This window comes from Pelmatolapia mariae, linkage group LG14 (assembly GCF_036321145.2).
Source record: "Pelmatolapia mariae isolate MD_Pm_ZW linkage group LG14, Pm_UMD_F_2, whole genome shotgun sequence".
NCBI classification, from domain to species: domain Eukaryota; kingdom Metazoa; phylum Chordata; class Actinopteri; order Cichliformes; family Cichlidae; genus Pelmatolapia; species Pelmatolapia mariae.
This window is the reverse complement of record NC_086239.1, coordinates 12409047-12432679: the sequence shown is the minus strand read 5'-3', so window position 1 is coordinate 12432679 and position 23633 is coordinate 12409047. Positions and strand designations below refer to the sequence as shown.

Sequence of the window (23633 nt, the reverse complement as noted above, 5' to 3'; positions counted from 1 at the left end):
CAGCTTTTTCCTTGGGGACGGAGCTTTCTAGTTCCAAGATGCAGGACAAAGTGTTATAAAAACAGCTTTGTCCCCGCTGCCGTCACTGAACTCAATAAGAACGGTTTTATTTGATTTCATCTTGTCTAATTAACAAATATGTGTCTGTCAGGTTTCATTAAGTGTGTGTGTTTAGTGATGGGATTCTAAATGCTATCATTTTGCCTATTTTATTGTGGTGTTCCTCAAGGTTCTATGCTTGGCCCACTTTTGTTTTCAATATATATGATGCCTCTCCACCGTATGATTCAAAAGATTGATTCTAATTACTTTAAAGCATTAAATGGTTTGAATTACATGAAGGACTCATTAACATTTATGTGCCTGGGCACTAACTGATATCAGTGAATGAGGTTCTGCTGGTTATCCTGAGGTCTCTTGTAAAGAAAGGTTAGCGGGCCTTATCCGTCAGAGCTCCAATTGTGATCAGAATGACATCAGAACCTTTTGAGTCTTTTAAAGCATTTTTTAATCATAAAGTTTTTATGAATGTCCCAATGTTGGTTTTAGTATTCCTGTATTTCTTATTATTTGTCTTGTTGTTATTTGGCTTTTTTTTTCTTTTTAGATTTTTAACTCTGTTTAACTTTTTTCCTGTGATGCAATAAAGTTTATTATTATCATTATTATTCCAGTATGTAGATATTTGTTCAGTGTACTTTGATAATTCTCCCTGTTATAATTTCCTGTCACTCCCTGTTGCCAAATTCAAGACAGCCAAAACAGTCTCCATAAATCTTAGACCATTAGGCCACAGTGCAGCTGCAAGATAACCCACTGTCAGCACATTCATGCTAAGTGTCTATATGTGTGTTAAATTAAATGCTTGTTTGCCGTACCTCCTCTTCACTGACCACACCACCATCAAACACCTTCGCCACCAGCTCATGGCTCACACGATCCAGCAGGAACACCGAACAGCTGCAGAAACAGTGAACGTCAGATTTCGAGGGGTAAGAGACAGAACGGAGCACAGCTGAGAACATTAGAGAGTTTTATCTCGTTTCATCTCAGGTCATTTTGTAACTTATTAAATGACGCAAGTCGGTTAAGAACAAATTGCCTAGATAGCCTTTGCAAATGGAGATAAAGACATTCACACTATGCACAGACACACATGCACACACTCTTTCTCTCTTTCATACACGCACACTGATAAATCCCTTTGAAGATGAATCAGAGGGCTTACATCTCTGCATCACTGAGGTTCCTGGCCTCCACTATAATTTCCTGTAACAGCACTGACACATCATCTGAAAGAATCAGAGAGACAGAGAGGAGGGGGGGAGAACAAGAGAAAAAAAGAAGGATGAGAGAGGGAATTAAATGGAAAACAGAGGAAATTATAAGGGGACACAGCAAAACCCAGATAGACAGAAACAGAGATTACAGTACGAGTACCCGTGGATCCGCCGCACAAGCTGATAAGAGCTTTTGTAATCAACGCTTCAGTACAGTGAGAGGCAATTTGCTCTACCAACAGATCAATTTTTGTACCTGCAATCATGATGCCATCAGTGCTTACAGCTCGATAAGAATGGAAATACCTCCATAGATAGATGGAAATTATAGGAAAGAGAGGTGGACCCATAATTTTCAATGCCCTTTTGATTTTATGACAATGATCACCTTAAGGGTTGCTAATATCTCATTCAATTATGTGCACCATTTGTTTCACAAGGTGATCACTTCAATTAATGCAAATTGCACCACACTGGTCTTGCTTCACACAGACAGACACATGGACGGACAGACGGAGGAGAGAAGACTTACCCAAGTGTGTAAAGAGATTTTTGGCCACTTGCAAGAGCGCCTATAAAGAGAAACAGTGGACACAAATAGCTCTTCAAAGGGCAACTTCATGTATATTTATGCATACGGCATATGTGAGAATATGACTGGATGGGTGTGTGTTTCTGTGTGTGTCCGTGTGCATGTGCAGTACCTGGCACTCCACTTTGAGCTTCTGCTCTTTCTGGAAGGCCAAAGTTGAAGTGAGGACTGTTGAAGTGTAGCAGAAACAGTGCTGGATGGCATGCTCATCTGCCTCGGTGTGTCTGCAATAGGGAACACACAGGGGTCAAAGTCTGCCTATAACTAACAGGCTCCTACTTATTTCATTTATTATAACAAATCTGGATTTTGCACTGCTGGTTAGATACAGAGATCATTATAGGCTATGAAACATTCCCCATTTATGAAATGGCTTACAAATGCAATTTTGTAATTAAACTATCCAACTGCAGATATGTAAAGGTTTATGTAAATAGAGCAGTGTGCAAAAGTCTTGAGCCACCTTTTATTTCTTCATATTTTGCTTCCCAGGATCCAGACTTTCTAATAACTTTTTAAAATGCCCTTGATAAGTAGTTCTCCGGGTTTTCTGAAGGTCTTTCAGTTTTTCTTAGGACATCGGTTGCTTTTTCACTCATTTTTAGTCCAATCTTTGTACCTGAACATTTTAGGAGGAATGTTTTCTGCTTTAGTCCCTTCACACTGACCTATGAATCATTCACGCATACCTAATCCAAGAGATGAACCTGTGTACTGTTTACATACAACAGACAACTTAGCAATGAACCAATTTTAAATGGTATCTTTAGGTACTTTGTTATTAGCAGCCTGTCAGAAAAACAAAGATAACACATTTTGACAGGCATCAAATTGCCAAAGAGCTATTTGCTGTATTTCCATTTTTCCCATTTCCATTTTCTATTTTCCATATTCCTAGTAACAAATAAAAACTAAATAAAGACTTTTGTACAATACTGTATATCAGAACCATTTAAATAATCTGTTTTGTCATAAAAACATGAACACGCTCTTACTTAAGCCCTTTTTCCAAAACTAAAATCATGCAAAAAGTCTAGAGTAAATAAGAAACCTCAATAATTACCTTCACACACAGGAAGGTGGAAAAGACAACAGTCTGTACTCTTGGCTAACTACAACAAAGACTTACACCTCTGTGCAGGCAACAAGTGAAGGCAAAGTCACTGAAAAATATCAGAAATGACAGAAAGTTGAACTGAAGTTTGTTTCCTGCAGGTAGTGAAAGCAGCCGTGTCCTTCCATATTTAATAATGTGAGAAATTGACAGCAACACCATTGACCACATTCATGCTTGTAGCTGTCTGTGTTTGCCTACAGAGGGCAGTGGCACATTATTGTGCAGATATCAAGGTATATTGTATATTGCTTCAAGGCGTTCTTGCCCTCCGCTTGGAGGCCTCAGAGGAATCTAAGCAAAAGAGGTTGGAGCCTGAAAAAAAGCCTGTCAGGCTCACTTTAACTTCAACAAGTGTCCTACAAATCTTTACGAGTGACATTCAGAGATTCAGAGGAGTCAGAATAAAGAGAGTGGAGAATAATTTTCAGTGGTAGACGCCAGTTATTTGAAGCTGTGATAGAAAATGATCAACAGCCAGTGGGAGTCCACCTCCAAAGACCAGAAGGTGCATGTCTTCTGTGACACTGGACTGGGGCAGTTAAAAATCCTTCCATCACTTAGAAACAAACCATCACTCAGCCTATTTGTCAAAAGAACAATATATCTGAGTGTAAATTAAAAAACAGTGTCTCTATTGTCTCCTTCTAACAATGTGCTTCTGCTCATTCTCAAGCTGCTTCTTTTTCCTGCTGCCACTAAATCTGAGATACGGACCTGTTACCAGTGTCACAATATGTTGTTATACACCGGTGTCACGGGTTAAGAGGACACATTATAAAGGAGAGACAAGCGTCGGCAAACCATGAATATGATCAGACAATATCTATAATGAGGCGATGCACCTTCGAGATATACGGCTCCTCTAAAATCTGGATGATTGTGCTCACAGAACAGGATATTCATCACATTATATGCACAGTTGAGACCATAATCCTGCTGCTGTTACTATGGTAATGAGATGCAAGTTCTATCATTTGTGCCACTGGCAGAGGGAGAAATTATAGGACATGATCCCTTCTCATCTCTCACAATCTTGACGGAGAGAGAGAGAGGGAGGGAGTACAAACACAGGACTGCATGAGAGTGTCTGCACGTGTGTGGAAATCATACAATACACAGAAAAACTTTCCCAGTTTCTTAGACAAACACAGAGACAAACAGCTGGAGTGCAAGTTTACAGACTTCTGCATTCAGGAGATAGCAGCATTGCTCTGGGCAACACACACACACACACACACACACGCACACACACACACACACACACACACACACACACACACACACACATGTCTGGTTTGCTATCCTCGTGGGGACATCCCATTGACATAATGCTTTCCCTAGCCCCTTACCCTAACCCTAACCATTAAAAATGAATGCCTAACCCTAACCCTTACCCTAAACCTAACCATAACCTAATTGTAACCCTGACAGTAAAACCGCATTTTGAGTGTGAAAATTGCTTTCAACCCCGAGGGGACCTGGATTTTGGTCCCCACGGTGCAGAAAGTCCCCACCAGGATAGTAAAAGTCAGATTTTGGTCCCCACCAGGATAGTACGAACCCGTACACACACACAAACACACACACACACACACACACACACACACAACCAAACACATACATACACACGCATACCAAAACATAGCACCAAACCAGGCAGCAAAGCCTCCCGCTGCTTTTAGGCTCATGACCTGACGCTAGATACTCACACTGTCATCCTCATCGCAACCATCTGGACACACACACACACACACACACACACACACACACACACACACACACACACACACACACACACACACACACACACACACACACACACACATTAGAGGATTTCACACAAGCTCAAAAAGTGCTGTGGTATATGTTCGGGGGCGGTCACTCTGTCAAATGACGGACTTTCCACATCTGCCAGTGACACGGAGCGGGACCCAGACTTAAATTATCCGTGTAAAACTGTGTCACTCTGGGTTATAATGGTAAGTTTTGTAAGCATCAGCCCGTGCAGTGAAAGATGGGTGTGCATTAAAAAAATGATGCTGTTGTTGATGGAGTCATATTAACAACCTGATGAGTTAGCGGGTCTTCTTGCCCAATAAATGACAGCTGCATACTTTTGCAAGACTTTTAAGCAAGAAGCACTGCCGAGTAGGGATTCGCAAGAGTGATGACAAACAGCCATGCAGAATGAGGGATAGGTGAGGCCTTGACTTCTAACAAAAACATATACAGGGTTTTCTTGCAAATCATCAGTAAATACCTGAAGATCAGTTCAGCTCAGACTCAGATGGCAGACTGTTAATAATCAGCATTGTTTCCCTTGTGTGCTCTCTGCACAGACACTTGGCATCACCAACAGTTTCTGCTTGAACTAACCTAAAATATCCTGATTTCACGTATCAGTGTCAGGCATCTGTGCAGCTCCGTGTGATTTGTGAATCCATACAGCCTGTGCACAAATCTGGTGCTTGGCTGGAAAATGACTAAGAAGCTTTAATAGGTAACTTGAAAAGGAATAAAACAATGTAAGCAGCCTATTTTTGTAGCCAATGGATGGGAGGGATGTTTATTTTATTCATTTATTCATATGTTTTGAGAAATACAATATATCAGCGAATATTTTGGAGATTGTTATTCAAATAGGTAAGAAGATTTGCTATAAGACGAGACAAACTGCGAATTGTTTTGCTCCACAGTTAAAAAGGTAAAAAGAAAGCACACCCTCTTTCAGGTTTTATATATCAGGAGATAATAAAAATCAGCTGGTCCTTAGCAGGTCTTAAAATGAGGTAAATGGAACTACAGCGCATAACATATTACACTGCACCAAAATGCAGTAGCAATGTGTGAAAAAATACACCCTAGAAGCTGCTTCCTTGCCACCTTTAGCTGCAATAACTCAAAGCTACATTTTCTGTATTACTTCATCATTTCCGCACATCACTGTGGAGGAATTCTGACCCGCTCTTCTTTAAAATATTGCTTTAGCTGATTTGGTTTGATTTGTTTACGCATAGCTCTCTGAATTTCCTACCATAGCACATCAGTCAGGTCTGGATTTTGACTGGACGATTGCGACACCTTGATTCTTTTCTTTCTAGTCATTCTGTACGAAGGATCATTTTCCTGTCGCATGATCGAGTTTGAGTCAAGCTTTATCTGTCAGACAGATGAATTCGCGTTTGACTCTAAAAAAGTTTGGAACACAGAGGAGTTCATGGTCGACTAAAAGACTGCAAGCTGCCCAGGTCCTGTGGCTGCAAAACAAGCACAAATCACCACCCCCTTTGATGACAGTGGGATATATAGTATAATATGGTCAAAAATCTCCACTTTGGTCTCATCTGTCTAAAGGACATTAGTCCAGAAATCTTGTGTAACTTGGCAAACCTCAGCTGTGCTGCCACGTGCTATTAAGAGAGAAACGATTTTCTCCTGGCTACCCTCCCAAAGACTTGTTCAGTCTTTTTCTAATTTAACTGAACTTTTAACATGCTAACTGAGGCCTGTAGAGTCTGGGATGTAGCACTTTGCTTTTTGCAGTTTGTCTGAGCATAACAGGGGGTGACTTTGGGGTAATTTGCTGGGACGTCCGATCCTGGGGTGATTGTCAGCTGTCTCAAATGTTTTCCACTTGTGAATGATCTTTCACACTGTACAATGATGGACTGATTTGTTAATGAAGTACATACCTGTCCTCTTATCCTCTTGCTTCTTATGGAAGCAGTAAGGGTGTACTTAGTTTTTGGTGATGATTTATGACATATGTGATGTGTTGGAGTTGCATTTACCTCATTTTTACACCCGCTAAGGACCAGATGATGCTTTGTTATGCTCTGATATTTAAAACCTTAAAATTTAAAGAGAGTATACTTTCTTTTAACCATGACTGTATATGCTCAATAGCATCCTGTGCTGGAAAACATGAAATAGCCTCTTTGTGTTATACTGATGCATGAGAGTATTATATATTTAAAAACACAGCCTTTAACTGTAAAGCTGTAGCAGTATGTGCATGTGTCACACGTTGCCTTGCCTATCACTGGTCTGAGTAATATCATTCCTCCTAGCCTATCCTTACCTTTCCATTATTCTGTCTTTTTGCACACACTTTTGGAACCTGTCATTACACTCACATTTCTGACATGTGTCTTTAAACAGACACTCTGCTATCAGCAAAAAATCCCGTATGAATGTCAGCCCTGCCGAGGACTGCACAAGTATTTCTGGGCTACTCTAGCTTAAACTCCAGGGCTGCTTTTGCATCTCAGTCCTTCCCCTGCATCTGTTCATGGCCAACACGAAGCACAACCTGCTGGTAAGCTGCAGATCTTAGTGGAAACAGCAGTGCAGTCTCTGCTACTATAACCTCAACAAATCTGAGCTGTAAGGCGCAACTAATCAGGCCCCATCCCGACATTACTGTAAGCTGCTGTCAGATAAATCTTTGCATCTACCATGAGTCAGCAGTTGTGGCATTAGGAAAAGCCAAATCACTTTTGGACTGACAGCCGAGTAATTTCAAAAAAGTTTTTTCGGCATTAAGCCATCAACACTGGAGTGATTTCTGAACAGCTGCGAGGTCCAAAACGCGACTTTAGCGAGTGCTGTGTGGTCCTCTCAGCATTAAACTGAAAAACAAACCAAAAATAAACAACTCAAAGCGAGGACATACCTTTTCCCGCCCTCTTTGTTGAAAGCGCACGCTAGTGCCACCACCTGACCTGTAGCCCTGCTGACCACAGGCACACAGAGCATGGAGGAGATCTCACAGCCCAACATGCTGGACAGTTGCCTGCGCTCCTCCTGCCATGGTAGCAGGCAGAAAAGACAAACAGATTAGTTACAGTGATGCAGACAGATAGATAGATGCACAAATAGATAGATCTCTTACAGCACTGATGTCTTGAAGAGTAATTGACTTCTTCTTCTCGACAACCTGACCAAAACGTCCAAACATGAGCTGCACAGAAGTGAGAAAAACAAGGAGATAATAAAGACAAGATGAGCACAAGGAAAGTAAATAAAACCAGTATAATGAGGGTAAAATAGATATAAAAAAGCTTGTTTATTGTCAGTGAAGCTTATTACCAGTGCTAAACAGCACATACAGCCACTTAAGTTTTTTTTTTCTTGTGTCTTGATATCTCTCTTCACCGGCTATTATCGAGATTTCACACATCATTTAGGCTGGGGCACGCAGTCTATTCACACGATAATGGAAAGCCTGTTAAATATGCTACACAAGCACTGCAGCCAGAGACAGGAGAGTGCAAGCCACCCAAAGGATGTCATTACTGGCCCTCACCAAATTTCTTAATTATAACTCCTGCTGAGGATTATAAGTGATTACATGTGGGAGGCTTATTCTATCATGACACTCGAAAAAAAAAGAAAAAAGAAACTACACGCAGGGTTGCAACACTTGCATCATAATTCTGTTTATTAAAAATTGGAGAAGACATCCCTGAAATCCGCACCTCAGCTTAACAGACCACATAACGAACAAGAAGCACTCAGAGAGCGCAAACCTCGGCCGAGGCAGCTCACCCTCGATAATTTAAGGAAAAACGATTGCGTTTTGTATAAATTCACTTTGTTTTCTTTGTTACTTTTAAACTTTAAGAAGTTTGTGGCGCAGTAAAAACAAGTGCAAAGTGCAGGCTTTTGTTATTTGCCCTGTTGAAACCCATTTGAATATACTTGGCATATTCTTTCGTTCAGATATTATTCTTCACGATCTTTTATTTATGTGGATATAGCGTTCATTTCACTGTATATCACTTCCTATGTGCCTGTATGCTGACATTGCAAACAATAGTGTTAGCTTTAAACAGCTCTGTGTGGCATTAATATCACTTTGACCTTCAGATCAAGTCATTGATCTCGAAGAGGTATTTTGTATCATTGTAGGGTCTTTACCTTACAATATAAAGCACCTTTAAGCAACTGTTGTTGTGATAAAACTGAATATAATTGGATTGAAAGAGGTCAGAGGTCAAATATGACATATTTTAAATTCACAGCACACTTGCAAGAATCATAGTTTCTAAGTTATAAGGTTTTTTGTCAGTTTTTGAGTGTTAATAATTAAATTGACCTTGAAGACCTTGATGGGTGTATGTACAAATTTTTCAGAATTCATTCAAAGCATTTTGAGCTATCGTGTTTACAGACAGAGTTACACACACGCAAAAGCTATTAAAACATAACCTCGCTCCCCGAAGGAAATGAAGGTCATTCATGAGTAAAAGGGAAAAATAAAAGACTTAATGGAAATGGTATCAAACTGGTAAAAAAAAAACTGTTTTACTGGGAACATTGGAGACAAACATGAAATGTAGATGAAAATCAATAAACAATAAGTAAATTATTGCATTGATATTTTCCCTCACCGGGAAGCTGATCTCCTCTTCCAGGACTTTGTCTCCGACTACCTAAAAGGTCAGAGATGTCAAAGGTCGGGAGTTCTTCAAATGTTAATGTTCAAATTGCTCTTTGATAAATGAGTCATGGTGTGTGTGAGTGTGTGTGTGTGTGTGTGTGTGTGTGAGTGTGTGTGTGTGTGTGTGTGTCTGTGTGTGTGTGTGTCTGTGGCGGTGGGGATGAAGAGAACAGTATGTGAGAAAGATTGGTGTGTGTGTCCATGTTGTTTTTTGTGTGGTATTTCAAAGATTATGAAAACAAATGTGTACGACAGCGATAAAGATGTGTCTGTGTGTGCGCGTTTGTGTGTATACCTGGCAAAATAGCTGGTGGTTATCCTCAGAGACCAGTAGCAAACAACAGCACTGCGACCGAGTCTGCTGCTGCAACTGCAGAAGAACACAAACACGACATCAGTCCTGACGTATAATCACAGAAATCTCTCTTTATCGGACTCGCTCAGATTGTTTTAAAACCTTCAATTTACTATTCTTTGGAGTGTAGCCTAGGCGTGGAGATAAGATAAGAAATCGGCGGACGGTGAAAAATGACTGCTCCCGGGGCGTGGTGAGAATTCAAACTGATTTTTGCAGTAGATTAAAATCTGGAATGAAATTAGGTTTTTATTACGTTAAACAGACGGGATTTATTCAAGTACATTTTCAGCGTAAGCCCCGCAGTTTGCTGTGATTTTCCAAGATGGATAAACAGAAGAAAATCACATTTGGTGTCTGCGTGTGTGTAAATTGAAGTGTGTGTGTGTGTTCAAGCTCCCTGAAGCTGTTGCTCTGTAAGACCTGCAGAGTTGCAACCAATTTCCCGCTGCTGTCTGTGATGAAAACATTTCATTCACATTCATAGACTGAAAATACACTCTGAGCTGTACACGCCCCTGCACGCACGCTGACACAAACATATACATGCACACACACACACACATATGCAGCAGCGCTTCCTCACACAGCATTCTTCTCCGTAATCCACCGAGCTGGATGGAGAACAAGCAGAACAGGAATAAACGCCAGCCACTGCCAACACATTTGCCCCCCAGTCTCTCACACACACATATGTGCACGTACACAAAGCACGCTGCTGCACCCTCATATAATAATAAGCCCCTCCAACCCCTTTTTCAAAATGCTGTTAATACCATAAGAGCTGCCCCGAGCTCTTCCCACCCGAAAAAACCCACGATTCTTCAGAAGCAACAATCCCATGCTCCTCTTCCCTCTCCTCTCCCCTGTGCCCTCACCCCATTATTTTTACAACAGTAAAAATAAACAAATAGACAAAAACAAATCATGTCGGATTTAACATGCATCTTTAAAAGCCCTGCAGTCTATTTTGCACCACCGCAGCCTCTGTCTCTCTCCCTCGCTCTCATCTGTGAGACGGATGGATGAAGAAAAAAAAAAAATCCAATGCAGGTTCAGGGGCATAAAAGGATGCAGGCCGCGCTGCTGTTGTTCAGCACCGCTGAGCTGGTCCCAGGGTAGCACAGGTTGCACAGAAGGTCAGGTAGGTTTGACTTAAGCGTTTACAGAGAGACATATCCACCTCGCTTTATGCTGGTTTTCGGAGCAACCTTTGCTATCCGTGTACTCAAAGACAGCATCTATAATTTCTGCTGTGCAGGGACGCCGGTAACAGCAGCTAATGGTAAATGAGTTCATCTGATAGCGTCCGCCTGCTAATGCATTTTCTCATTTTAGAAACATAATAGAAAACGAGGAAAAAAACGTTGTCGAAGGAAAGCAGCGAGTTCACTTGGTTCCTTTAACTAAATTAAAAATACTCGGAATACCTGAAACTCCGAGTATGTTAGGGCTGCAATTATTCCGATTATTATGAGATTATGAGTTGCAGCAGTGCTCGCGATTAGAAATTGCTGATGGTTTTATTTTTCCTTTTCATGTGAGGACAAAAGACTGTGTTAACATTTTCTTTTACCAAACTCTGAAGAAAAGACTGGCGTCCCTGGATCCATCAAGCTTCCTTGGATGGACTGAAGCTCTGTCCATTTGATGCAGCATAACCTTCAAATTTCTCTACTTTCTCTTGCTTTATTCTCTCTCTCGCCCTCTCTTATCTTCTTCTTCTGTGAATATTTCCATACATTTGAATTGTAGCCAGAGTCCCGCTGACTACAATTTACTGACTACCGTGGCTGAAGCTTGATAACTCTGCTCTCTCTCACGGCTCTCTGCACAGCTCCTCCTTCCTTGCAATCAATCTCTACACCTCTCGCTCTGCTCCCCTGGCTTCAGAGAGTGTATCATATAAGAAGGGTGCGCACATTAAGGGGAGACTAATGGGGTAATTGTGTGACAATAAGCTTGTAGTAAAAATAATGACAGGAAGAGAGGTAGAAATCACCGGGAAGGATTTTATGTCTTGAATGTACTGTACATATTTAACACAGAGTGTGTGTCTGCAGGTTGTGTGTGTGTGTGAAAGCGCATGAGTGATCTCAACCACTTACATAATTGATGACTTTAAGCTGGAGAGAGGCTGCATCAAGGTCATAGAGCTCACCTAAAAGAGAGAGGGAGACAGAGAGAGAGAGAGAGAGGATGACGGGAGGAAAAACCAGCGTAGAGCAAGGTCAGAGTGGCGTTAAGGAGAGTGGGAATGCAGAGCATGTACGCAAGTGGACAGAAAGCAATCCAGGGAGAGATACACTGAGACAGCGAGGTCGGGGAAGGGTGAGCAGGAACCAGCTAACAGAGGGACTAATAATGAAGACAAGACATGGGATGGAGGGCTGCCCGGACTGCAGATAAAGACCCCCCCCAAAACCCAAAAAACAACTAAAGAGACTAAATGCAACCCCCATTTTTTGACAGTTATCAGGGAGCAAACAGCATTGATGCGTATGTGTGAAGAAATAGCATTAAGCATGAGATTTTAAACAATGCTTTGTGTTTTCACATGACAGACTCCATCTGAATTCCCACAGCTCCATTATTATATCCCACCTCTCATATACGCATATGCATGTATGCATGAGTTTGGTGTTTTCTCAGAGAAGAGTGAAAGAGGCAGAGATGAACGTCTGTAAAGTGTGTGTGTGCTGTGTGCGTACCACAGAGCTGCAGGATGTTGCGGTCCAGCTCGCAGTAGTCCTGTTCTGAGACATTGAGGGGCAGCAGTGCATTGTGGGACTGTAGTGGAGAGGGGCTGAAAGGAGGCCTCTGGTAGGATGTCTGAACAGCTTGGACCCGCACACATGCCACCGAGGCCTGCGACACCACGTGGACGTAAAAAGATAAATTATAACTTCTATATAAGCATCATCTATTTAACATTATACACAAGATTTGGATCCGTAACACAATACAAATGTAAAATTGGTGCGTATCAATACTACAGACTATAGTTAAGGAATAAAAAATAACATCACGGCTTGTACAGATAGTTGTTAATACTTGTTCGACAACCATTGTTTCCTAATTTCCTAATACAGCAGAGCACACGCATGTATGCTGTTTTTTTTCTTTGGTAAAACACCGTGCCAAAGAGTGTTGATTAACTAAAGAGCACCGTAGCTGCTGCCAAGCTGTTTTTTACGCAGGAGCAAGCTTACATGTTTTTCCAGCACGCTCAGATGCAGTTCATCCTGATCAGATAGTGGACCGCAGCCCACCTGCAATACAAAAACACACACACAGAGTGGAAAATCAACAAAATGCTATTCAGTCGAGTTGGTGGTGCGAGCTGTGTGGTCTCTGTGGAGAACTGAATTCACATATGGCGCACGACTGAAAAAATCTGCCTTTTGCTTCTTTAATAGGAGAACTTAGAGGTAATGACCTTCTCTGCTGCAACTGGTTTTGTTACTTTGGACGATTAATTTTTTGTCCTTGACTGACTCACCAGTAAGACAGCGATGACCTTGTCCTGCTCCAAGATAGGAATGACAACAGCTGAAAGAAAGAAAGAAGAGCATTCAGAACACATCATGAATTTATTCAGAGGTCTTTTAATCGTCCTTTAATTTTCCTTCCATGTCCTCGTCTAGCTCCTAATCTTATTTGTTCGCCCCCACGTGTTCTTGTGCTACATATGGAAGAAAAAAATATGGTAAAAAGTACACCTGATGTCCTTGCATAATACTTTTTCTTCCTCTGTTCTTTAATTTGTTTTTCTCATCTTTAACAACACCTAATCCTAATCAGCAAAATAAATGTCATCACCGAGGTGTGTGCTGCTGCGCGTGTGGACAGCAGAGGACAAAACAAACAGAATGATGGGTTTAGCACTTTGGTGCCAGGCTAACTCTTTCCCTGCATCATTATTGTGATGGGTGTTCAGTATTATGTATCGATTCGCACAGTGCAGAGTGGTCATGCATGTGTACTTTAGGGTCTATAATTACACCTAACAAAACTAAACGTGGTATTTTGAGTGTATTCACTCATCTCCATTTGCTCTTCTGCATTTTTTCCTCATCAAAGACCTCTCGTTGCTTTTTTTAGTCCTCTTGTCCAGCTTTTCGTGCCCACACGGCTCCATGCTTCTCCCTCGGCAACCATCGCCTCTCGCTACTTCCCTCTCTATCTCCTCGTACTTGTTTTTTTTCCTCCCACGTTCTCACATCTCTCTGCTCTCATGCACGCAAGCGAGCTCCCGCGCACATGCACACATTTGCGAACAAGGACATGCTGGGCACTTTGTCTGTCCGCTAGCAACATTAAAGCCCTACCCTTCAAAACATAACCACACCTCTTCTGTGTGCTGGTAACGGCGCTGCGAGGCAGATTCTGTACTTCTCTGGCAGTTCGGATGGAGGAAGGCCGGTGCACTGACATCGTTTCAGCTGGTCCGCGATGCTCCTGAAACAGATGTATGATAGATAGTTCAGTGTGACTCTGGTCTGAGACAGACAATTACCCGTGCCATATTCGACACAAAAGGGAGGAGACAATCTGAAAGACAGCTGGAGCAAAAGGAAAAACAAGCGGCAACATTATAAAACCAGATGTGTGCTGAATTCATTCATACTAACAAAAACACCCCTGAATAGCCCTATTATTCATTGTGAAATTATAAACTCACCGCAGCCATTTGTGCATATGTGTGTGTATGTGTGTGAAAGAGCAAGCCAGGTGTGAAGCCAGGTGTGATGGCAAAGGTGTAGGTCTTTGTGGGTGTTACATTAAATAAAGAAGGCAGGTGTTTCATGCTAAAATATAGGACATTGGGGCAATTGTGTATTTTGGACCGGCTACCGCACGTGAACACAGTGCACGCCTCGTGCTCAAATGTGCACGAGCATACAAAGCAACAGGAAGAGGAAGCAACACGGTTTCGCCCGTGCACACAGTTAGATTCAAGATGTATGTGCTTCAGATAATAATCAGTTAATCCCTTTGGCAGCCACACACACACACGCACACACAGAGCAGCAGTCCCTCTGTAACGCACACGGGCTCTACAGAGTCTGAAATCCCTCAGAGCGTTGAAGCCAAATCTCTGCATGGTGCATTGATTTAAAAATGCCCATTTATTCAAACTCACTGAGGAATATTGCACTTCAGTCAAAAAACATTCTCATTGTACTTCACTACTGTGACAAATACAGTTGACCTTTGCGTATGTATTTGGTTCAAAACAGCTTCTCTTGGTACAGCGGAGAGCAAAACAAATGACCCCGAGGCACTATGAACAATACTGTTATTTGCTGTTGTGTGTGTACGTCTGACAGTACATGTGATGTTAAAATGTGTGTTTTAATGTTCGGTGCGTGATAATAAAAGAGCAACTAAAAGTCTCATTTTGCTATTGATCTGACACCAAGTAAATAAACGGCCAGTATCACCAATACCGATACTTTTAACTACTTTAAAGGCACCTTATTTATGTCATTTCCCATATAATAATAACAATTCAGTGGTCTACACACTGAACTTGGAGGATAGCAGTTTGTTTGCGTATCAGATGACAGTTGCAAATGCTTCTGCCTAAATCTAGAATGTAAATCTTATTTGTCATAACCACTTAACCATCAAGAAGAAAGCGGGGGAAACACTGATATTTAAATTGTTTCCAGGGGCTGAAAGGCTCCAGTTTAGCCCTGGACTCTTTTACTGCAGCGCCATGCTGATGTAATACATCATCCGAGGCTCACCCAGAAAAATATGTCAGACATATGGAGGGCAGCACATCCATCGTGGATCACTCATAGCAAGTAGGGTGGTCCCTCTGCACTTCAGCTTAGAAGATGCAGCGTCTACAACCTCCACAAAGAAGTTTTCATTGGTCAGACAACACTACCCCTTGCTCCATATTTAATGAGCTCGGGCCCAAAGAAGGTGGCAACAAGTTTGAGTCGTGTTTATTATCATATCCTTGCACTCTGGCCTTGCATCTTTCTTCTGCAGCATTTGTCATTTGGCTTGTTTGGCTCTAAGAGTTCACATATTGTGAGCACAACAAGTTGTTTAGAAGAGAAACCTTCAAGGAAGATTTCTTAGCTGAACTTGTTTAGGTTTATTTTTTTGCATGGCTGTGCATGTGCGTCAAGGTCCACATAATGGGCTTGTATGTATTAGAAAGTAGGCTGGAACAACATGGCCTTCTGCCTCTTATAAGGGTTCATTGAGTGTGTGTGTGTGTGTCAAGGACTTGATAACAGGCTTATATAAGCAGGTGAGTTGGAAGGAGAAAAAAGTAACAAACTTCCCTGTAGCTCTTTTAATATCTCCACGATATCTCGTCCTGATAAATGCGAGTATGTGAGCGTTCGTCTGTGCGTGCGCTCAGGTGTTGTGTGTGCGTGTGTCTTTGCGCGCTGGTGCCTCGTGAGGATGTTTGTGTGGCTTCCCGTTGTTCATGTGGCAATGAGGTGTTGGAAACGGGGTGGTTGTCTGACAAACAGACACTTTCATCAATAATGTAGAATTGGTTTTTCCCCAGCGCCTCGGCAGCAGTCGCAGCAGCACATGGGGGTCGTGGAGCTTCGGGGAGCACTTAAGAGAGGAGAGGATCGCCGAGCCTCGCTGAGGGACCGGAGGCACTGTCACCTCTGCTATTAGCCCCGCAACGCTTCCACGGGAGAGGGATTGAAGGTGAGAGAGAAAGAGGAGCACGGGAAAGGGGGAGGGCGGTAGCTGTAGGCAGGAAGATCTAAACACAGGCAGCATAGTGCTTTATGGCTCTTTGGGGGAAGATCAGGCTGAGAGGGAAAAGAGGGTAAAGATAGACTCATGCAGTGAGGTGGGAAGGTGGGAAAGCAGATGACAAAAGAGGAAAAAAGAAGCTGTCAGAGAGATGGGTGGGTGAGGAAGGGTAAAAAAAAAAGAAAAAGTGATGGGGTAAAAATCAAAGGCCAGGACAAAAACAGAGGAGGTCCTCTCTGTGTGTCACCTTATCTCTGTGCTGAGGAGGATGTGATTTTGGACCGAGTGGCTCACATTCATTTAGACGACACCTGTTTCTCACACAGAGGAAACATCCGTCTCCGTTTCCCCTCCACCCCCACCCCTCCTCTTTGTTCTATTGCTTCTCCGGGTATCGCTGCCCTCAACAACAAATGCAGCAAATCAGTACACGGCGGAGATTCACTGAGACGAAACATCTGTGACTTGCCGCATAGAGAGAGAGAGAGAGACAGACACACACACAAGCACAAGCAGCACACACCTGATCTTGCCCTCCTGTGGCAGCTCATGTGGCGGGTCGTCAGATAGTAGCCTCGAGTCTTCCTCCAGCAAGTAGACACATGCACACTCCTGGAATTAAAACACACCCGCGTATACATGCACATTCATTTGTAAAATTAATCTGATTCTGATTAGTTTAATGAGCGATGAGCCTCATCCATTTGTAACAAGGTTTGGGGCTCTGTTCCCTGGTCCTGTGTCAGGGCTGAGATATTAACCCACACCACTCTGAATACTAACAGGAAGCTTTTTCTTTTTCCTTCCCCTTCCTCCAGGTAATAAATTGAGGAAATTCCAATATGTGTGTGTTTTCGTGCATTACCGTGCTGGGCAGCAGCTCCCGAACGCCGTCTCGAAGGGCCACTCGCAGAGAGCGCGCATCCACAACTGCCGCCAGCCGCAGCAAGGCATCCTGGGGAGGAAAACAAAAACAGATGCCCCGATGTCTGTTTGGTTGTTTTTCTACGATCGTAAAGTGCAGCTCGAAAAACCCGAGGCCTTGGCTATCAATTTGTTTTCTTTGTGGGCACAAGGATTACACCGCAACAGCTCTTCCTCAGATATTTACCTTGGCAGGCTGCAAAGGCCTCTGAAACAATATTTAAACTGTGTCACACTCAGTATATACTCAGCAAACTGCACCAGTTGGAGACACAAGTGTGGTACTTAGGAATGAACTGAGCTCGGATGTCACCAGGGAGTGGATTTTGCTCAACAAGGCGCTCGTTGCTTTTGTTTCATTTCAGAAAACAAAGCACTTGGCAATTCATTTGCACACTTTGGTAGGCAGCCGATTTATGAAACGAGTTAACAAGTTGCAAGAAAATGTACATTCCTGGATGCTCTGTTATGCCTGATCAAATTCACCAAGAGCCTGTGAGAAATCATCTTTTTTTTTTTTTTTTACTGCACTCTCAAATCTTTAAGATAGACAAACTAAAAAATGCTTGCCTGAAGCTATGCAGGCTCTTACTCCTCTTCACGGTGGAGGCTGGCTCTGCTTGGAATAAACCTTTTTACAGGAGGTGGCATCTGACCACTCGCCACACAGAAAGCATTTCATCTGAGTTTCCATCCAGCTAACGCCTGACTGAACAGATACGCTCTTGTTTTAATCACTCCAAGCTGTCTTCAGCACAATGGCTTCCCTTTCATTCATGCCAGTAAATGTGAAACAACAGGTATTTTTCTTTGGTTTTGCACCTTTTTGAGACAAATGATTGCATATTGGGCTCTGAAAAAAAATGCCAGTCACCTACACTCACCTACACTATTCCTGTGAAGACATGGTGTAAAGAAAAAACTGTTTGTACCTGATGTGAGCGGACCGACTTGACAGAAACGTATGAAGAATGAAAAAACAGAGCTTGAGAGAGAAGTTCAATCCTCACTGTCTCCACACACCAGGCTACTGGCTGGGTGTAGCGAACTGCAGAGGCAATTTTGATGTCAGAAAGGTTTAAGGGACGGGTGTTTCAGGTACATTTCTATAAACAACCCCATTTGACGTCCAATATTGTCGTAAAAGGGACAATTCAACTGCAAGGCGACAGCGCTTTTATAGCTCTTTTCGGTCCTCTGAAATACACACTTTGATAAAAATTAGATTAAAAAACAGGGTCGAGGAATGGAGGAGTACACAAACAGGGGAGCAGATCTCAGATGAAAGGGACCGTATAGTTTGAGGTCGTGCAAAATTGAGGTTTTTACATTTTTTTTTACCTTCCGCAAACACTACAACGAAGCACCTCTGCATCTCCGGCCTCAGCTTTACCAGAAACAGCTATAAATTCCCACCATAGGCATAATTATTCTCTGTGTGAAGTCTACTTAAATCCCTACCAGTTCCAGTGATCACACTGCATTATCATTACATTTAACCGTGGTCTACAGAAACATCTCAGCGGGACTTCAAAATCTGATCAAAGCAAAGGAAAACACAGAGGGAAATCTCAAAGGCTTTAAATGCTCCTGCTTTAAAACTGTGTGCTGAATATGAATGGGGAAGAATACACAGAGCCCGAAACCGCCAGATCTTCTTCTTCCAGTTGTTCATGACAAAGCTGTTAGTGACACGGCGCAACTGAAAGGAAGAGCATCTTGTTTCCCTTGGGCGTTCAAGAGCACGAAGGTATCGAACGCCGGGCTCAGCACTCTAACGAGGCGGTCCAGTGTCCTCTTCCCCTCATTTTGATACCTCACTTCTAGCGGTTTTACCGCTCTCTGTTGGTTGTGACTGATGCTGAACATGGATGAGGAGGGAGGAGGACATGTTTTTTTGCAGGTCTGTGTGTGTGTGTGTGTGTGTGTGTGTCAAATGTCAAGGAGGAGAGGAGACGAAAAGCGGGGAGATGGAGAGAGAGTGGAGAGCGCTGTCATGCCTGAGCGCTCAGTGTTGGTTATTACATATGATTAGATAGGATTAAATGTGATTAGCTTTGATCACTCAATCAGCCGGCCGGAGTGCTGTTGTAATGAAGTTGGAGCTCTGCCAGCCCATGTGTGAGTGTGTGTCTGAGAGTGTTTTGTATCCTAAGTTGCAGATTGTGAAATACTCGCACAAATCCCAGTAAGCAATGTGTTGGCCGTGCAGCAGACAAACAATGAACGTCTCTCTGGTTTCCATCCTCACGATGCTGATGCTGTCAGGAACGACAGACAGCGTTTGTGGCTGTAACAGATTTATGCCTCGGTAAATGTCACACTCTGCACTTTGACCTTTCGCAATAATTTCTTTCCATATACCTCGAACCATCTGTTTTATTAATTTACCTCCTTCTCCGCCCATCATTGCGCACACATTTACACACACCCACACACATTCCTTCAGGTATGCATACATATCCTGCCACCCACTCAAGCAGGACCTGAAATCACGAGATGATGTCGATGATTTTTTCTTTAAATGATAACATTTCTAGTTTTTATTATCTGGTGTTTCTTCCCGGGGACTGAAAGAAGACGTTTATTTAGTTGAGCTGGTTTTTATCCGTTCCTCCTCACACAGAGGATGATGCAATCCTGAATCATGGGGGAGATCAAAATTGAAATGAAAACAGCGATTGTGATTTCATTACACTAACAGCGTTCTCTAATGCCGGTTCAGTTTATGTGAATTTGGCTACAGCTTTTATCTAAATTGATCTGAAAATGCTTTACAGAACAAATATTTGATCATCAGCCTTCACCAAAATGGCAAATGCGTTACTTTGATTTAATTATCGGAAAAATATTCCCATAGATTTGATATTCATTCAACTCATTGCATTACTGTCATGTTTGAATTTGTTTCAGGATTGCACTCGTCTCAAGCAGGTTGCACTGCCCTTTTGTGTCTGTGCATGCAGCATCACGATTTTTCTCTTAATTTGCTTCGTTTTTTAAATCCACCTTTCCTCAACATCTCTCTTAATTTCCTCCGTGTACCAGAGTTTTCATTTTTATGTTGATCATCAGGTTTCTCCTCCTCTCATGGGGATGTAGTCTTTGTTGTTGTCTTTATCTGCAGTTATTCTAATCACTTGAAGCACTCTTCTGAAGGGCACCTTTGATCAGCATAACCAAACGTATCCTTTTCTCTTTTTATCGTTCTCAGATCGTCACATCACCCATGTCTTTTTGTTTTTTTTAAGAAACGGCAGTAATGGCGGTGTCAAATACTCCAGTTAACCTCAACTGCAGCACGCTTCGCACAAAAAACAAAACAAAAACAAAAAACTATAACTGACAGAGAAAGTTGAGGGCAACGCATTCATGGTGTGAATCCACCACGTCCCAAAGGTGCTCTGTTGCATTGAGGTCATGTGACTTGAGTACAGTGAAATCAGTGTCATGTTCAAGAAACCAGTTTGAGATAATTTGAGCTTTGTGTGTTTTCCTGCTGGAAGAGCCATCATAGGATGGGTACACTGTGGTCAAGAAGGGATGTACGTGGTCAGCAACAACGCCTTTGGTAGCCTGCGGTGTTTAAATGATGTTCATTAAGCCCTAAGAGGTCCAAATTGTGCCAAGAAAATATCCCCCACATTGTTACACCACCACCAGCCTGAGCTGTTGATACAAAACAGGCTGGATCCATGCTTTCATGTTGTTTGTGCCAAATTCTGACCCTACAATTGAAAGTCACAGCAGAAATCGAGACTCGGCATTTTCATCCAGAGAACTGCAGCACTAGATATTTCCTCTGTTTCAGACCCTGCAGATGGTTGTGTGGGGAGATCTCAGCATACAACCCTGTATGTTCAAAGTGACTTAAATCACCTTTCTTCCCCCCTTTTAATGCTCAGTTTGAACATCAGCAGGTCGTCTTGACCATCTCTACACATCTATATATATATACATACTGAGTCTGATTGGCTGATTAGATATTTGCTTAACAATGAGTTGAACAGGTGTATCTTATGAGCTTAATGATTTCCTGCAGGGAAGCTATTGTAATGTAGGCAGAAAGAGTGTCTAAAGCCTCTCCTGCGATGGCTATTTACTTTTAATATTCTCGACACTTAAGCCTGAGACATTCTCATCAAGTTTCTTGGTGACTTATGCAAAATAATGAAAACATAGTGGTCAAGCGTAAGGTAGCAAGGAAATTACATTACAGAGAAGTGGAGCTTGACTATCGAATGAAAAAAGGCTCCTGCTCATCATCATTAGGCTGCTGTCAGACAGAATTTTCAGATTGTTACAGTCTGTTTCCATCAGCCATTCGGTGGAGTTAAAGGAATCAAAGGTACGAACTTAGGTGCCGGAAAGGGAAAAGAAAAAAGCAGCATTTCATTCAGTGATGTCCCCAAACTACAGCAGTCATAAATTTGAGTTAATAGAGAGGGAGCCAGACATTTGCAGAATAACTCCAGGAGGACATCTCACTGAAAAGTTTAATTAAGTCTACACGGACAGAGCTGTAGCTAGCAGGATAAAGTCAAATCAAGCTCTGTATAATGTCGAGATAATTTCCTGTTGAGCAGAACTAGACCAGATAATATTTGCACATTCTTTCTAACGTTTATTTTGGCTGCCTGGTGAGGAGTGATGTTTTTTTCCCGGGTCCTACATTATTTGGAGTTGCATTTCTATATTAAAATCAACTCTTCTGACATTGCCTGATTTGTACGCATTTTATATTTTGCATTATTTCCAGCTGATTAAAGCAAAAGGATATCGCCAAGCTGATTGACCCGGCTATGTGAGTCTGCTCTCGCTGCTCTGGATGTATTTCTGCTCCAGCGGCGAAAGCATAATTGCACGTTCACTGCCGGTTGTGCTCTCTGAGGGACTCTTCATATGAATCCAGCAACAACAGCAGTGTGCGAAAGGCTGAAGAGGAAACAGATTTATGCCCCCAGGGAGTGTAGCATCATATATTTGATGAACACTGAAAAGGGAAAAAAGAAGTGAGTGGTGTTGGTAATATAACAGGTAAAAGTGAGAGAAAGATCCCTAATGGCCCACTGTATTTCATTTAAGTGAAGACAGACGAAAGCCTCAGTTGAGACAGGAGCTTGTAAGAGACGACCTGACTCCCTGTTGTCCTATATTATTGTTTTATATCTGATAAAAAAATGTCTTAAATTATTGGAAGTGTTCCAGGGCCTCAACCCACATCTCAAGGCCTTTATTAATGACTGGATTCTGCTGAAAATAAAATAAAATAAATTTATAATAATATGAAGACATAGTACTGTGTTCCTGCAGTACTTATGGAAAGGAACACGGCTGAATATAACAGTGAAAAAGCCATTTTCTTTCTACTTGAACCGACTTCCACAGCAGTCTCAGTCTAATGAAGTGCTGAACATAGATGGAGAGAGTGTGGATGTCTTTAAAAAGCGGGCCACCATAAGCCTGCCTGCAAAATTGTCCCAGTGTTATGTGTGGTGTTGCAACTAAAACACCTAAACCAGCGGTCCCGAACCTTTTTTTTGCGCCACTGACCGGTTTATGTCTGACAATATTTTCATGGACAGGCCTTTAAGGTGTCGCAGATAAACACAACAAAATACAACCAGTACCGGTACCAAAAAAAGAAGATTTATTCATAACACATGGGAAACGAAGTTAACGATAAAAACGATTAAAAAAATAACGATAAAAACCCTGAAAACCATAAATTTCACACCCAAGCTTCAACTCTCGCGGCCCGGTACCAAACAACTGATAAGAGGCACTCCACCAGGCCCTCTGACCACCACCAGTAGGCAACGGGTGAAGTGTCTTGCCCGAGGACACAACGACCGAGAGCTGGGACTTGAACCGGCAACCTTCCGATTACAAGACGAACTGCCAACTCTTGAGCCACGATTGCCCCATGGTGGTTAGCAGGAAGGTCCTGGGCTTGAATCCTGCTGCCTGGAGCCTTTCTGTGTGGAGTTTGAATGTTCTCTTAGTGTCTGTGTGGGCTTTCTCCTACAGTCCAAAGATATGCATAGGTTAGATTGAACTCTTAATGCCTAGTGTTTTTAAATAATAAAAATTGTGAAAGGGTTTAATAAACACTTCATTTTGGAAAAATTAAAAATTTCTCGCAATTATTTCATGGTTCAGGCTTTAAAGGG

The 23633-nt window shown here is 42.3% G+C and overlaps 1 protein-coding gene across 3 annotated transcripts in view; it reads right to left on the bottom strand.

Moving 5' to 3' along the window:
• The window catches only part of LOC134640857 (cGMP-dependent 3',5'-cyclic phosphodiesterase), a 170296-nt gene that overhangs the window by 15756 nt on the left and 130907 nt on the right, over positions 1-23633 (bottom strand). For 2 of the 3 annotated variants that reach the window (XM_063492896.1, XM_063492897.1), the window contains exons 3-17: positions 17402-17491; positions 17060-17148; positions 14141-14250; positions 13292-13341; positions 13002-13061; positions 12501-12657; positions 11898-11950; positions 9730-9804; positions 9385-9426; positions 7884-7952; positions 7665-7795; positions 1985-2096; positions 1813-1852; positions 1229-1292; positions 879-960 (exon numbers count right to left, since the gene is read on the bottom strand). In XM_063492896.1, coding sequence (XP_063348966.1) covers positions 879-960; positions 1229-1292; positions 1813-1852; positions 1985-2096; positions 7665-7795; positions 7884-7952; positions 9385-9426; positions 9730-9804; positions 11898-11950; positions 12501-12657; positions 13002-13061; positions 13292-13341; positions 14141-14250; positions 17060-17148; positions 17402-17491 — 1224 coding nt within the window. Of the gene's footprint in view, positions 1-878; positions 961-1228; positions 1293-1812; positions 1853-1984; positions 2097-7664; positions 7796-7883; positions 7953-9384; positions 9427-9729; positions 9805-11897; positions 11951-12500; positions 12658-13001; positions 13062-13291; positions 13342-14120; positions 14251-17059; positions 17149-17401; positions 17492-23633 lie in introns of those variants that run through there. The other variant, XM_063492898.1, reaches the window with a different exon arrangement.